General features: G+C 44.0%; 2 protein-coding genes across 5 annotated transcripts in view; one reads left to right on the forward strand and one right to left on the reverse strand.

The window, feature by feature from the left end:
• The window catches only part of LOC135203027 (large ribosomal subunit protein mL54-like), a 57,609-nt gene extending 49,217 nt beyond the window's left edge, over nucleotides 1–8,392 (forward strand). The window contains exon 4 of the mRNA XM_064232598.1: nucleotides 8,191–8,392. Coding sequence (XP_064088668.1) covers nucleotides 8,191–8,303 — 113 coding nt within the window. The 3' untranslated portion in view covers nucleotides 8,304–8,392. The remainder of the gene's footprint in view (nucleotides 1–8,190) is intronic.
• Nucleotides 8,393–10,049: 1,657 nt separating this feature from the next.
• Nucleotides 10,050–15,713, reverse strand: part of LOC135203025 (thioester-containing protein 1 allele R1-like) — a 405,497-nt gene continuing 399,833 nt past the window's right edge. For all 4 annotated transcript variants that reach the window (XM_064232597.1, XM_064232596.1, XM_064232594.1 and 1 more), the window contains exons 33-36: nucleotides 15,055–15,251; nucleotides 14,558–14,741; nucleotides 14,085–14,190; nucleotides 10,050–13,768 (exon numbers count right to left, since the gene is read on the reverse strand). In XM_064232597.1, the coding sequence (XP_064088667.1) occupies nucleotides 13,584–13,768; nucleotides 14,085–14,190; nucleotides 14,558–14,741; nucleotides 15,055–15,251 (672 nt within the window). In that variant the 3' untranslated portion in view covers nucleotides 10,050–13,583. The remainder of the gene's footprint in view (nucleotides 13,769–14,084; nucleotides 14,191–14,557; nucleotides 14,742–15,054; nucleotides 15,252–15,713) is intronic.

The raw sequence follows: 15,713 nt of genomic DNA on the forward strand, positions 1-15,713 counted from the left end.
CGCCTAACAGCGGCCGTACAGAAAAAAACCAAGAACCAGACCTCTGAGTCGCTCAGCGTCAGGTTCACGGCACGGAGCGGAAGACTGGTGACAGCCGCTCACGCGACTCTCACCAGACCAGCTCTCGCTCTCGCGGCGAGCAGCTGGCTACCCGGCCTGACGTGACGGTCCATGACCGGCCACGGGCTGAGGCTGGGAAGAGGTCCCCCCGTTCGCCGGCACCAGCCACGGCTGGTACCAGCGAACTGACGCACCGTGAGGATACGCACCGATCTCACCGTGACGGTGGAGCTCGCCGGTCGCCTGACCGTCACTCTCACAAAGAGCGATCGGGTACGGCGACCAGCACCAGCTCCTCTGACACACGAGACCGGGGGGCGCTGTTCTCGGTCCAGCCGTTCTCCACAGCGAGACGGCTCGACTAGGTCTGCAGCTCGATCGCCACCGCGGGTTGGCGATCGCCTGCAGTCTTCCAAACCCGCTGGTTCTGCCAGCGAGCGAGGAGGGAGCGTCAGGTCTGCCTCTCCCATACCTTCAACCTCCTCGGGTTACACCGGGAGGGGCGAGGTATTGAGGAGTGATCGTGAGGGGTGCGCCCCTCAGGATCCCACCACGTCGTCGTACGTACCAGGCACGGTTCTCGGGCCAGCCAGGTCGTACGCACAGGTGGTTGGAGGAGACCGAGAGGGGTCTGTCGCTGTTCCTCCCCTTGAGGGAGGAGGGTCTCGGGAGATGCTCTGTTTGAGGGACTGGACGGTCCGACTCCGCAGGACGCAGTCACTCCTGAGATCCAGAGGAACTTTGCCGAGGTTATTGCGCTGATTCGTCAGCACAACGACCTCAAGCGGAAGGATCGCCGCTCCCACCATCCGAGCCCACGTCCCGGCTCGAGTCGTTCTGGGGCCCGAAAGAGGGAACCCAGACCGACGGTGGTTGCCGCGTTCTGAGCTTGCGGACTCAGTGCTGGACCAGGTTGAATCGCTTGTCTCCGGACAAGACGGTTCGCTCAAGTCTGGCAGGTCGAGCAAGCTGCTTTCCACCTCCTCTGCTGCGACAGCGGCGTTTTTACGTGCCATCTGAAGACCCGATGCCGCCCAAACAGGTGAACCCGGAGTTAGCCAGGCTGACTCCGGGTGTGTCTCTGCAGCAGCTCCTGTCCGAGAACCTGTGGTTCTCGCAGCAAGAGGCACTCGGCCTGGAATCTACCGCCATGGCAGCTTTCCAGGCCGTCTCCTGGCTAGATCTGTGGTCCCTCACAGTATCTAAGGTCGCAGCCAACTCCGGGGGAATTTCTCCCGAAGAGGACTCGTCCTTCAGGAGACTTTGCCAGTCTGGAGGAAGAGCCCAATCTCCTTCCTTGCCCACCAGACGGTGAACCTGTGGGCCAACCTGGTTCTCCGACGAAGGGACGCTGTCCTTACTCGGGTTTCCAGGGCGGCCGGGCGTGAAGCGGCGTTGGGACTTCGCAACGGACCTTTACGGAGTTCCACGTCTCTCTTCCCAGGAGAGATGGTGGACGCTGCGGTGGACAGACGGCACACTGACGACAGTGACCGTCTGGTTCACCAGGCAGTCTCGAAGGCTTCTGGGCAGCCTCGGACTGCGGCCAAGTCTAAGAGCTTGGCTAGCGCTTCCTCGGTGGCTAAGACGGTAGCTGCGTCGAAGCCCCGGGGAAGACTCTGTCTTCTTCGACTTCTACCAAGGGGAGCCGTAACCAGCCCTCCTCCTAGCCCTCCTCCTCCCGTGGAGGCTCTGGGAAGAAGTCGAAGAAAGGGGGAAATGCTAGGGACGGCGTTCCCCCTCACCTGCTGCCGGAAGTGGGGGGGTGCCTGGCCAGCCATTGGGCAACTTGGCAGCGCTACGGCGCCGAGACCTGGATTGTAGTGTCCTTCGGGAGGGATATCTATTACCCTTCGAATCTCGGCCACCCCTCACCTCCAACCCGGTCCAACAGCAGTCGTACGTTCCAGGGTCATCGAAGGACGTAGCATTGAGACAGGAGATCAAGACCATGCTGAGAAGAGAGCTGTAGAAATCGTCACGGATCAGTCACCGGGCTTTTACAGTCGACTCCTTGGTGGAAAAGTCTACGGGAGGCTGGCGCCCGGTGATAGATCTCTCTCCCCTGAACCGTTTGTTCGCCAGACCCGGTTCACGATGGAGACGGCACGTTCAGTGCTCGACTCCCATCAGGGAGAACGATTCATGCTTTCAGTGGACTTGAAGGATGCGTATTTCCAAATACCCATTCATCAGTCCTCCAGAAGTACCTCCGCTTCATCCCTCGACGGGACGGTGTACCAGTTCAGGGCACTTTGCTTCGGTCTCTCAACCGCCCCACAGGTGTTCACGCGAGTGTTCACTCTGGTGTCTGCTTGGGCCCATTCGCACGGGATACGTCTGATGAGGTATCTCGAACGATTGGTTAGTCCTGGCGAGCTCCCGCTCGCAGTTGCTACAGGACAGGGATCGACTGCTCGAGTTCTGTCGCGATCTGGGGATCGTTGTGAACTTCGAAAAAGTCCGATCTCGAGCCCAAGCAGAGGATGAAGTACCTGGGTATGCTGATCGACACGGTAGCAGGGCGAGTCTTCCCCGCAGACTCGCGGATCAGCAGATTCAGGGAGGCAGCCAACCAGTTCCTGTCTCGGCAGGAACAGGTAGCTCAGCGATGGCAAGTCGTGATCGGACACCTGTCGTCACTCGAGAAGTTAGTCCCTCACGGGCGGTCTTCACCTGCGGTCTCTTCAGTGGAGACTAAAGGAGAGTTGGTCACAGGCGACGGATCCCCAAGCTTTCCAGTGTCACTGACACAGGAGGTGAGGCAGGACCTAGCCTGGTGGCTGGACGACAGGAACCACCTCTTAAGAGGAGTGCCTCTGCGCACTCCCCCCCGTACATGCAGCTGTTCTCAGACGCATCGACCGAGGGATGGGCGCGCACCTGGAGGAGTTGCTGACTTCAGGAGTGTGGGACGAGAACGACAAGCACCTTCACATCAATGTACTGGAACTCAAGGCAGCGTTCCTCGCTCTCCAAGAGTTCCAGGCCGCGTTGATGGGACACTCAGTGGTGTTGATGTGCGACAACACCACGGTGGTGGCCTACGTCAACAAACAGGGGGCCTAGTGCTCTCTCCCGTTGTACCAGTTGACTCGGCAGGTGCACGAGTGGGCCGAGGCACACTCAATAGAGCTGTCGGCACGCTACATTCCAGGGAAGAGGAACGTAGTAGCAGACACGCTCAGCCGTCGGGATCAGGTGATAGGGACCGAATGGTCTCTACACCAGGACGTGGCGGAAAGGCTCTTCGACCTGTGGGGCGACCAGTCGTGGATCTGTTCGCCACCCGGCACAACAGGAAGCTACCATGTTCTTCTCGGCCGTGCCGGGACCCATGGGCAGCTGCAGAGGACGCTCTTCAACACCCGTGGGACAACCTCTTCGTCTATGCCTTTCCCCCGTTCAGCCTGATTCGCAAGGTGATCAGTCGAGCACTGGTCACCCCGAATCTCAGGATGATCCTGGTGGCTCCCAAATGGCCACAGGCCATTTGGTATCCGGACCTGCTGGCTCTTCTCGCAGGAGAACCGAGAGAGATTCCCCCTTGGCACAACCTTCTCGCCCAGCCACACGTCGAGCGGTACCACCGAGCAGTCCAGTCCCTACGTCTTCACGGCTGGCTGTTATCCACCATCTCTTGCGAACGAGAGGCTTTTCTCGTAGCGCAGCAACAGAGATGGCTGGAAACGTCCGTCAGTCCTCTGCAGCTGTGTACCAGGGGAAGTGGGCCGTCTTCTGTGGTTGGTGTCGTAGACGGGGTCTATCTCCTCTCAGAGCCACTCTTCAGCAGGTAGCGGATTTCCTCGTTTTTCTTCGAAAGGTCTTGCCCACCCAGGGAACTCAGGCCCCCTGCGTGGGATGTGACTCTCGTACTTAGGAGTCTGACTCGAACGCCGTTCGAGCCACTCCGAGAGTCGTCAGACAGGGATCTGACCCTCAAGACCCTCTTCTTGCTGCCCTGGCATCGGCGAAGAGAGTAGGGGAACTTCAATGGTCTTTCCTATGATGTACGACACTCCAGGGATGGGGATCCGTGACGCTCGATTTCGTCCCGAACTTCGTTGCGAAGACTCAGAAACCGTCGATCCCTGACGACAGGTTCGAGTCATTCACGATTCCCTCCCTAATGGACTTCACCGATAATGATGCGGATGAGATGCTGCTTTGTCCTGTGAGGGCGCTACGGCGCTATCTGAAGAGAACTCGACACCTCAGGCCTGAGTGTCGACGCCTCTTCGTTAGCACCGGGGTCACCAAGAAAGAAGTATCCAAGAACACACTTTCATTCTGGCTGCGTGAGGTCATCAGGAGGGCGTATGAAGCTGATGGTAGTGACGACATCCGTACGTCCCGTCCGAGAGCTCACGAAGTCAGAAGTATTGGCCCCTCGTTGGCGTTTCGTAAGAACTTCTCCGTGGCGCAGGTCCTGAAGGCAGGGGTCTGGTCTAACCAGACTACCTTTACGTCCTTCTACCTTCGGGATATTGCCCACAGGTCCTTGGATACCTTTTCCTTGGGACCCGTGGTGGCTGCTCAACAAGTTGTGTAGCTAACCCAGACCCTCGCAGGCTGAAACAGCATCGAGTCCTGGTGTGACTGTGTGGATGGATGTGTGAATGAGTGAGTGACTGGCTCCCTCTTCCCGTCTTTTCCTCCTCCTCTACCTGTGGGCAGAGGGCCACGGTCGTCACTAGCTGGATGAGGACGAGATGCAGGTGAGCTATATGACAGAGCCCCATCCTATCCCTTTCACTAGGGATAGGAGCAGAATATCCACCACTTCCTTCTACAAGGGGGGGAAGTGGATGCCTACAAGAGTCAAACCCATGACTTTATATTTGCTCCTGTACAGGAACAAGTTCTTACATCGCTGGTACGAAGAGATACGCTTGCCTCTCTCTTAGTACTCGGTCCAGAGGTCTGACCATTGATCCTGCGGTGCACACCCCGATCAATCGGACAGAGGCTTGGATCCCTCCCTCGCTCTTACGACCAGGGAGGCTTCCAAGGTTGGGCGAACACCAGTCTGTTCACAAAAGACTCAGATTCCTCCCACCAAGAAGTGAGTCTTCCTATTGTAAAAGGACCGAAGGTTTGTATGCCGTGTCGGAACAAATGACAATTTGTCCAAAATTGCATTTTTCCTAACTATACAAACCTGAGGTCCTTTTACACATAGCCCCACCTCATGCCACCCCTCACTCTGCAGTTTTTGCTTGGGCCAAAAGCAAAAGTGATTTGTTTACCTCCCAGTCGCGCGCGCGCGCCTGTCGGACAAGCAGTTAACTACCGAACCCCTTGTTCGAAAGCTTACGACCTATCCAGCTGCCGCTAGTACCTTCCTATTGTAAAAGGACCTCAGGTTTGTATAGTTAGGAAAAATGCAATTTTGGACAAATTGTCATATTACAGTATATCAGTGGAAGTGGGAGAATTTCCGGAAGTGGTGTAAGAACAGGAAAGTGTCTTCATCCAGTACCTCTGTGACCCAAATCGCAGACTTCCTTCTATACTTGAGGAAGGATTTGGGTTTGTCAGTTTCGACAATCAAAGGCTATAAAAGTATGCTAACCTCAGTGTTTAGACACAGAGATCTAGACATCTCTAATAACTTAGACCTTAGAGATCTGATTAGGTCATTTGGTACCAAGAAACAACCCCAATGCAGGCCACCTGCGTGGAACCTCGATGTTGTCTTGAAGTATTTAACCTCTAGCAAATTCGAGCCTTTAGAGAAATCCTCTCTGAGAGATGTTGCTAAGAAAACTATCTTTTTAGTCGCTTTGGCAACGGCTAAAAGAGCTAGTGAGCTTCAGGCCATATCGAAGAAGGTGGGATGGAGACATGGCAACGCAGTGTGTTCATTCCAGGAAGGTTTCTTGGCCAAGAATGAGAATCCAGCTAATCCTTGGCCAAGATCCTTTGAAGTTTTGGGTCTGTCTGAGTTAGTGGGTCACGAGCAAGAAAGAGTTCTCTGCCCAGTGAGAGCATTGCGTTTTTATATGGAAAGAACAAGAGAGATCAGAGGGAATTCTGATGCTCTTTGGTGTTCAGTTAAAGACCCCAGTAGACCCATGACGAAGAACGCTCTAGCCTTCTTCATGAGAGAGTTGATTAGAGAAGCTCATATGTTGTGTCAAGAGCAGAGCTTTGGTATTTTGAAAGTGAAGGCTCATGAAGTCAGGGCAGTTGCGACTTCATTAGCTTTTAAAAAGAATTTAGCCCTCAAAGAAATTATTGAATCCACATATTGGAGAACTAATTCAATATTTGCGTCTCATTATCTCAGGGATATTCAGACAACCTTTGATAATTGTCAGACGCTAGGTCCATACGTGTCCTCTGGTACAGTATTGGGCAAAGGAGTTACTACCCCATAACCTTCTTTTAAGCTAGTTGATTTTATTAGGTGATGGTGTTTGTGTTTTTTGGTCGTCTGAGAAAAGTGTTCCGTACTTTTATCAGTCTTGTTAGTATTATCTTGGTGTGGTGTGTGTGTAGTTCAGGTAAATGATCTATTACTAGCTTGAATGCCGTGGCATAAGAGGGCTGTACGGTTCTGTCAACACATTGGTCACGTCCAGTTGTCAGTTCCAGTCTTAGCTTCTTCAACATACAGGACACTTCCTTGTTGAGAGCTCTTAAGGTTTAAGCAGGCTTAGAGGCAGGACCTATGAAGTCAGCTACCTTAGCAGGTAAGGAACCTAGAGTTTTAATAATATTTTAATAATATTTTTATACTCTAATAATGTTGCTGTCTTTGACCCACCTCCAAATGTGTCAATCAGCTATATATATACCTGCCAGGTAAGTGTCATACATTAAAATGAAGTTTTTATGTTAAAACAAAGTTTAATGTATACTTACCTGGCAGGTATATATAATTTAATTCCCACCCTCCTCCCCTCAGGAGACAGGGTTCAGAGAAAATCTGGCCCAAGTGGGAACGGTTCCTAGCGCTAGCGCCACGGTAACGGGGTGGTGGTTGCCTGAACTACTAATAGGTTACTAGCGTTTGCCGCGAGTTTTGAAAATTTCTGCCAGGTGGAACAGAGAATATAGCTATATATATACCTGCCAGGTAAGTATACATTAAACTTTGTTTTAACATAAAAACTTCATTTTAGAAACTTACATTTGAGGCAATTCATCCACAAGTAGGTAACTACCCACCTACCGTCTGCAGCAGAAATGCTCCTTAACATGGTTGCAGCACTCTGAGTGAATGTTGATGAAGGGAGAACTTGTAGCCACTGGTGTTTATTCCTTGCTCATTGTTTGTTCTGTGGTAATATTCTGAGGAATTATTAATTTATTTATAGATCAGAGGATGAGATTGTTAAGACTTTTCACAAGACTTGTGATCATGAGTTCCTGTCAGACATGATCAAGGCTGGCAAGTACATTTACATAGTTCATGAAACCTTTGAAGATCTGCAGCCTTATTTTAATTCTGAAAGTTATAGCTTTTATCAGTACTATCACTTTTACAAAGCTATGGTTTTTTATTAATATTTTTAATATGATCATTATTCTGATGGGGGTTCTTTGCAGTGTACCTTTATTGCACTGACACTTGTAGTGTCCTTTGTGTGGTACATTGCAGATGGTACTAGGAGTTCTTAGCATTAATCCTTTAGATCACAGCTACAATATTTTTGTCCTTTTATTTTTTGTACATTCCTTTTGGTCTTTTCATGTCTGGGTTTCCAGCTCAATTTTGGTCCACCTTGCACCAGTTTACAATTCTCATTAGGAACAGATCCTTTATGCAAGCCCAATGGAAACCTAGAATTCTGCTTCCCCTTGGCCCCACCCGCATTGCTTTTCTCTTTTGCTTCTCATCTGTTCTCTTTAATCTTATCTCATGATCTGTCCAACTTCTTCAGATTTCTCTGATTTTCACAAACCCTTAAGGTAGTCGGATGAGAGTTCTAAGAATTGCAGTGTGGTAGTCTGAAAGTTGATTGATTTGATTGTTTGAATGTTTGGTCTAATACCTGGCACTGGAAACATATGGTTACTGTATTTAGTACAGTCTCAGCAAAGTAATTTATAGCAGTGGCAGTGTTAAAGCCTTGGCTGAATGTCATTAATTTCTTAAAAAACCAATTATTCCTTTTTCAGGGAAAGCACCAACACTAGAGGAAATGGATCCAGAGACAAAACAGTACTGGCGGCGTTTAAGAACCCAAGTTATGGCAAAAAATAATATTTTGAAGAAGGCAAGGAGACGATAAGTACTGCTTAAAATGTATAGATTTTTAATAATATTGGGAGAGAAGTTATGTAGATGCAAATGTAATAGCTTGAATAAAATGAAACAACATTATTTGCTATTATTATAAAATTAAGTTATTAAATATCCAAAGTTTTTACAAGTTTGTCAGGTTTTTTTATGATTGTAGTGTCACCTGGCCTATTCCACTGAAGAAGGTAGACATTCATAGGGAAAATATTTGAAAATAAACAGATGGAAAGAAATGAGCCTTAAAAAATATAATTTGACAGACTTAATGGGCTGTTCACATGGAAAATGTCGCAGCAGTAGTAGTATTATAGTCGGAGAGAGTGAGTGAGAAGTTCATAAATAATTTGATATAATAAAGGTATCACACAGAAATATATGGAAATTAACATAATGCTTTTCCCATTATCAGTGCATTGTTGATTTTGCCTTTGTTGTATAAGTAATCTTGAAAAGGATTCCATAACATTAAAATTAATGTAAAGTGAATGAATATTCTGCTAGTTTAACTATATATTTGTTATTGATATTTTTATGTCAGTTTGTCCCTGTTTTGGAATATATGTCCAGTGAATCATCTTTGTATCTTGTGCACTTGTGGTTGGAATCTGTTCGTGTCTGTCTGGATCTACTTGAGCATCTTCCCTGAGATCTTCACGACCTTCCTATTGGTGGTGGTTTACTTCTTCTGTAGCTGCTGTGTCTTAACCATCTCACTCTTAACCATCCAGTTCTTGATGATATCTTTTAAAACCAAGTCTATTGTGGTAGTCTAGAAATTTTGGTTCTGAAGTTTAATTCAGTATTGCTTTGAATTTTTAAAAATACTTGTCAATTCCCAGCCACAGGCTGAGTTGAGTGATCTGTCGCATGCAAACCCATTGCTTGTACACATATGATCCAAAGACCATGCACACAATTAAGCAAACTGGGAGCAGTTCTCGTGTCCAAGACAGAGCATGCTGAATAACCCACTGGGTTTCAGCGCTTGGTGTTCAGCCTAAAATATCTATTCTGTTCCATTCCAAGACAGATCAGACTGGGACGAGGTACCAAATTTGCTCAATGGGACCCTCGCCAGCTTGGCCAACAGATAACGGATCACCTGTGGGCCTCGTATAGACTAGATGTGCATTCAGTGGAAGTACTACATTCTATCTTGTTACAGGCTTCAGGATGACCTTCTCTTTCTTCTACTGGAGGAAAGACAAAGTAGATGAGGAGGAGAGGAAGTTAAGTGTTTGTGGTACCTCTCCTTGCCCCCATCCCATGCCTTACCCTCCTATGAGGGTGTAGCAGTAGACAGTGCTGCCAAGGCATTTTTTATGAGGATGATGCCTGTTACTGGTAGTTGAAAGTATAGAGTTCCTAGCAGCTGCAGCAACAGCAGATGATAGTAATCAGTCCAGTGAGAGTAGCTGTATTGATCCTCCACCTTCCTACAAATTCACCTCTCTGTTGAGTGTGTGTTTATTCATTGGGAGGTGTTTTGCAACAAGGAGGAAGTGATAGGGTAACTTGGTTAGCTTACCTCTTCCACAGCATCATTGGGATTTTGTAAAATTATTTGGATGCCAAATAGTTTTAGTTTTTAAACTATAGTTGCATTTATCTAACCCTGTTTGTTTGTATGGAACTGCATTTTTCTGCATTTGAACTTTGATTTCTTTGTTTCATAAATGGCAGATAAAGTAAAAGAAATGCACTAAATATAGAAGGGTATTACAAAGAAATTAGACACAATTTGTAAACCTTTAATCATATACAATATAACAACATCACAGCATTCAACATTTCATATATTCATTATATTTATGTATGTACTATATACACAGTATATATATACACACTCAGACACACAAGGTTCAGAAACTTAAAATATGTCGATGCAACACACAACCTCTTCATTTTTACTTGTGATTTAATGCCTAGGAAGGCAGAACCACCAAGGCCTGAATGACTTTAAATGCCCCGAGTTAGTCAAGTTCTTTAAGTGAGACATGGGAATCCCCCTACAATAATTGAAGCAGATAGCATACTCTGCTCTTGGTGGTTCTGCCCTACAGGATGTCAAGACATGTAAAAATAGAGGACTGTATTTATGGAACATAATTATCTGAAAAAGAAACTTTCATTAGATCAAGAAATGTCACCAACTTCAGTCATGTTGTGCTAAGAACAGCAATGCTCACTACTTTCTGAAGTCGGAATGCAATAAGCTTCTAAACATATATGTATATAAAAAGCAAAGGTGTTGACTAAACCAAGTAATCTACAGGAGTTTGACAGAATAGGTACTCTATGTACTTGTACGCTAAACATAAATTCTATATCATTGGTAGAACGCATATCCAAATATGCCTACTTTGTGACTGTACGGTAAATAAAATACCTCCACTACCTATGTAATCAGTAATATGATGGCTAATTCAACAAACAAAGTGTACAATGCAAATCTGGATCATTTTATGATACCAAATCCATCGTCATAACACATTTTAACTACAGTGTTTTACACAGCATACACTTAATTATATTCAGCAAACATTATTCACTGAATGTCTCTGCTTACCCAGGAACTGAAGAAGGTAATTCCTGAATTATCTACCTGCAGTAAATGATCAAAACACTTAAGTGCTGCAGTTTAGCTTATTTTTTTTTTTATTTCTGATTAGGAAATTGCTAATTTTCTGATGGCTGTTTCCAGAAATTCTTTGTTATCACACACAAACTTGAGCAAGTTTGCACACATTGTATCAAGCAACTGCTCAAAAACTTGTACCTATTCACGTCTCCCCGAGATGTGCACTAATGTCATTTGTGGTGAATGCAAACTATGAGTGCTTAAAAACTTTCACATGCTGTTTTATGTACTCGTCTTTTCTATTCTAGGTGATTTGAAAGACTTGTGTTCTATGATGAACTGGGGTTGAATATTTTCCTGATCTCTTATAGTAATTGTGACTTGTTGGTGAGACTGTTTCAGTTGGATTTTGTTTTCGGTTGAATATTTTTTTTCTCTTTCATTTTTAAGGACTTAGAAGGAGGTGTTACAACTGTAGTCTCTTTTGTCTTCTGCAGGTAGAATAAACAAAATGTCCCATTTTAAAGGCTGAAGGCATTATATGGTAACATCTTAATGCATTGCTGGTAGTAGTGTGATATTTCATCTTGTCATCATTATAAATGTTTTTATGTCAGTTTTACATTCACATATACAGTATATGTACATACAGGTGACTGCTGGAAAAAAATCATCACTGAACAGTAGATTTAGCAAACCTGTGAATATTATCAAGATGTTGGAAAAATCAAATTTCCAATGTGCCCTCATACTTGAAGTACATCTGTCAAGGTGTTAATACATCAATTAATCATTCATTACTATATACAGAATACATAAAGGCAGAAAGTCTAAATGAACAAGGTAATTGAACACCTGTATTATGCTTCATTGTCATAACTTCAGCAGATTAATGGGGATTGCTTGTACTGTGTATGTATGTAAATAACTGCACACATACGTCATTCATTATGAAAGAACTTAGAAGCAACAGCTTTGAACACTTTCCAGAAGTGTCTGCTAAGTAAGATACTAAAGCATTTGTAAATGTCTTCACTTCAGTAACTGTAGCACAATTTGATATATACATCTTCCTACTATTTTGTGATATTAATCTGTCTGTCTCTATGGTAATAGTATTACAGTGTATCTATACCAGATTGTAATGCATTTTTTTTCTATAAGAAAGTCTTCTTTGAGTAGCTGTCGATATGTTCTAACCTTGAGTTTAAGTTGGAGACCCCTTATTTGGCTGTCACTGAAGTTGGATATGATAATCTAATACTGTATTAGTTTGAGAACTGAAGATGGGAGTGATTGCATTTTGCAGTTTATAGGAACATAAAATTGATGATGGGGAGTTTTTATTTTGAAATTGTGTTTCCTGGTATATGAAGGAATTTTTGTGTAGTGTGGATCTGGTAAAAAGAGAAAGAACATGGCTCTTTCCAAGTTAACTAAGTTGTGATATTCATGCAGGCAGGTAAGTCATGACAGTGTTTCATTTTAAAAAATTAATCATTAAATGAAACAAGTTACCATCAATAAACCTGTTTTTATACACTGCACAAACCACCCAAATCACACATTTTCTGTATACTTTATCACCATTTATGGCCACCAGAATTAGGTGGCTTCTAGATCATAATCATAAAAATATGGCTTCAAGATTATCTGAACTTTCCTATAATGGCAAGGATGTCTTCCTTCACCTAAAAGAAAAAATATATGTATTTAAAGCAGGTCCCTTTAACTAATCACAGAGTCCAAATACTGTGTTGTTTCAGTTTTGTCTAAGAATTACCATTAAGAAAAATAGTGCATCTTTGAAGCTTGTGCATCTTACTATAAAAAGTTTGCAGGAAGTTGGGTCTGGGTCATGCCTAGACCCCACATACAAATTAATGGGGAATGATCAAGTTATTTGGCATAATGCTGTCATGGTTCATTGGCATAACCCTGGAAAAGTTACTCCTTACAGTACCTTCAACAAATAAAGAATAATGTTGAGGCTACTTCTGTCTCCCAAGCACGACTACAAAATGAGTTCACATTCCACCAACTGACACTTTTTATCAAAATTATCATTTTTGGCTTTCAACATGGCAAGATATAACTGCAAGCAAGCTTTATAATACACTGTATGTCATATCAGTATTTTGATGAATGTCTAGCAGTAAGTATTGTCATGAAACAATATAATGCATAGATGACACCCCTTGTTTTTGTATAATGATTGCTTTACAAATTTCATCAGTATAGGCATGCTCACTTCCATCTATTCTGTAAAGATGTTAATTAAGAAAAAAAAAAAATTTACAATGAAATACTTTGATTATAAATTTGAGCACCTATGTTGTTCGTTTGGAATCTTAAACTAGTTACGTGACCTGAAACTAGTATTACAGATCAGAATTCTCAAAGGATATCTGGAAGTGGCACCACTGAAAGACAACACTCCATCCTGGGAAAGGTATTTGGAAGTAATGTCAATGAAAGACTAAACACCATCCTGGAAAAGTTCCGTACTCGCTGGAGTACTGTAAATCTAAATGACTTTGTTGCAAGCCGGTCCACAGCTTACCAGAGTATGACTATGCTGAATACTGATGCTGGTTTCGAACCGAGCATTACAGCACAATACTGTACAGATTTGTCTAGACAAATGGCATGACATGATTCTCTAACCAATGACTACCAAAACTTAACTTACATAGGAAACATGCATATCCAGCACATGACCATTAAGGTTATGAACGTCATAAGGTTAGAACAGTGTATGGAAAATGAAGCGCTGTATGTAGGACAGTATGGGCACTGGTAAGATCCACACACTTCACAAATGTCCAGGAGTGACAGTGGTGTAGCATTGATCATAACCATCTCAAAGTGTTCTGAAACATAACATAAGCGTCAGTAATTTTCTTTGGAAAAACCTCAAATGATCAAGTTTTGTCAAATAGCTGGCATTCAAAAGTTTATCCAAATGGAATGGATGTAATGGATGTAAAGTAATGTGCAGCATTGGGATGCTCCCAAGAACATTTACTGCAGTTTACTGTGTGCCACGTGAGGCAGTATTCCCCAGGTAAAGAACATTTCATATATTTCTTGAATGTGAAACACAGTATGACTGCTATTTTAATTATTAGGTTGTTTAAGCATACTCTGGTATAAAATTTATCAGTTAGTACTTGTAATACCACCCACCTGGAGCAAAGAGTTCCAGCACTTGAGCTGACCGGACACGAGTCAGATTTGCCGTGGGATACCACCGCTGTATTTCATAGGTGAAGCATTGTCTGTGAGATGGAATCTACAAAGAAAAGGAGATACAGCTTTGATAACCACAATTGGGATGAAATACTACTACGGAAATTCATTAATAATGTATAGCAATTCCATCAGTATGTAAAATCAGGAATATAGCATTCATTTTGTCATCACAGAACATTTATTAAAAGAACTCTTATCAGATTTACTTCAGTATGAATATTTCTTCACACAGCAAATGTAAATTGCCGATATCGGTACATATTACTTACTAAGTGTACTCCCTAGTTTTGAACACTGCATAGATTCTCCTAAGTGTAATTTCAAAGTCTGCATATAAGTAGTAGAATTTAAAAACAGAACTGTCTAAAGGACATTGCAAACAAAATGTACAATTCAACTAAACCTACATATTCAAACTGCCAGAAGACTCGAGTCTGCGTTGTGTGAACATTCCGTAACTGAGGGAAGCTTTTATTTCTGACGTCGACGACTGTCTTCTCAGCCAAAGGCTGGTAGAAAATGTATCCTGTTGGGTTCTCAACCTCTACCATTGCAGCATGGCTTGTGTTTCCATCACCTGTTGCAACCCACCTGGTTTCGTACAGTATAATTGTAGTGGGGAATGGATGATAATTTGTAGATATAAACTTTAACTTTATTTTTACACTAAGGTACTTGAACATACAGTAAGTAAATTTTATAAAATACTGTTTGACTGATTAGCAAAAATATTTACCATGCATCCTGTTTTTACATCTATCCCATAAACAACATCCCTGTTATTAAAGATTTTAAGAGTAACTAGTAAATGCAAAATAGTTGTGTTAATTTCAAGCTGTCATTAGATCAGTTTTTTATCAATTCAAGTATGTTAAATATGGTTTCATTCTCCATCTAGACTTACTTGGCACAAACAGTTGTCGTTATGAGTGATTTATTCCTGAACTGATGATACTCCTCTGTGACACTGAGATCAAAATACTTTTTGTGTGGCTGTTCAATGAATCTGAGGACATCCACACCATATGATACATCTAGCTGCACAACTGCCTGGCCTGAGCCCTTTGCCACAAGGTTCACATGACCCCAGACATTTTCCAGCTGGAAGAACAAAAAATGATATTGTTATGTTACAATAAAGTTTCATACATACTTACCTGGCAGATATATACATAGCTAAGACTCCGTCGTCCCCGACAGAAATTCAAATTTCGCGCCACTCGCTACAGGTAGGTCAGGTGATCTACCGGCCTGCCCTGGGCGGCAGGACTAGGAACCATCCCCGTTTTCTATCATATTTTCTCTCTTCCACCTGTCTCCTGCAGGGAGGCTGGGTGGGCCTTTAATTGTATATATCTGCCAGTTAAGTATGTATGAAACTTTATTGTAACATAACAATATCATTTTCATACAATCAACTTACCTGTCAGATATATACATAGCTGATTGGCACCCTTCGGTGGAGGGTAAGAGACAGCTACTATATGGAATAGACAGGTAAACAACATATGTTGTAGGTATAAATAAAACCTTGGTTCCTACCTGATAGGTGGTAGACTTCGC

The sequence above is a fragment of the Macrobrachium nipponense genome, chromosome 33, assembly GCF_015104395.2.
Source record: "Macrobrachium nipponense isolate FS-2020 chromosome 33, ASM1510439v2, whole genome shotgun sequence".
NCBI classification, from domain to species: Eukaryota; Metazoa; Arthropoda; class Malacostraca; order Decapoda; family Palaemonidae; genus Macrobrachium; species Macrobrachium nipponense.